A 779-nucleotide genomic window follows, 5' to 3' on the forward strand; every position below is an offset into this window, starting at 1 on the left:
CAGCTGCATTGATCAGGACCTCACACAGCGTTCTGCGTCACTGACCTTCATTGACGTTCATGTTCCTCATTGTTCTCATTGAATCCACCTGCTGACTGCGGCTGCGCACTGATTCATTCTGTCAGAGGAGTCACGTGAACGCGCACTGAGTTTGAAGCAGAACGTCTGATGAAGCCAGAAAGTGGAACCAGCTGCTGACAGCTGTGGTCTCTGGTCTCTGTCCAGCCTGGCCGCGGTCAACCGGCCTCCTGAAGGGCCTCGAGCCACATGTTGGAACACCGACTGTTTGTGACCACAAATCTGTAAACGTGTCCTGCAGCAGCAGCTAGAACCCGCTAGAACCCGCTAGAACCCAGAAGAACCCGGACCCAGAAGAACCGAACAGAGCGCTGGTTCAGCTTTCACTTACTTCTCTCCTTCTTTCTGCTTCTCTTCTTCTCTCGGTGTTTACCTGCCGACAGGTGAGCTGCGCGAGCCTCTCTCGTCTCCACACCACTTCCGCCTCACCTGATTCGGAGCACGCGCACAACCACGGAGGTGAGGTGGGCGGAGCCTGCGGATGAGCGGACCGTCACGCGCGGAGTTGTCCGCTGTCAGCTGGGCGCGTGTCCGCGGGCCCCTGTGGCTTCAATGGGCGCGGTCCCGCGGAGGGACGCGCTGTTCCCGGAGTTCAGTCTGTCAGACTTTAAACACGTTTGTTTGTTTGTTTGTTTACAGGTTCGGTCTGTGTCGTGTGGACAGAACCAGAACAGGGAAGCTTGCTGGTTTCTGTTCACTTC

At 56.6% G+C, this 779-nt stretch overlaps 1 protein-coding gene across 1 annotated transcript in view; it reads right to left on the reverse strand.

The window, feature by feature from the left end:
- Positions 1 to 500, reverse strand: part of sh3yl1 (SH3 and SYLF domain containing 1) — an 8,939-nt gene extending 8,439 nt beyond the window's left edge. The window contains exon 1 of the mRNA XM_008300353.1: positions 410 to 500. Coding sequence (XP_008298575.1) covers position 410 — 1 coding nt within the window. The 5' untranslated portion in view covers positions 411 to 500. The remainder of the gene's footprint in view (positions 1 to 409) is intronic.
- Between the last annotated feature and the right edge of the window lie 279 nt (positions 501 to 779).

Source organism: Stegastes partitus, unplaced genomic scaffold, assembly GCF_000690725.1.
Source record: "Stegastes partitus isolate 25-593 unplaced genomic scaffold, Stegastes_partitus-1.0.2 Scaffold1529, whole genome shotgun sequence".
NCBI classification, from domain to species: domain Eukaryota; kingdom Metazoa; phylum Chordata; class Actinopteri; family Pomacentridae; genus Stegastes; species Stegastes partitus.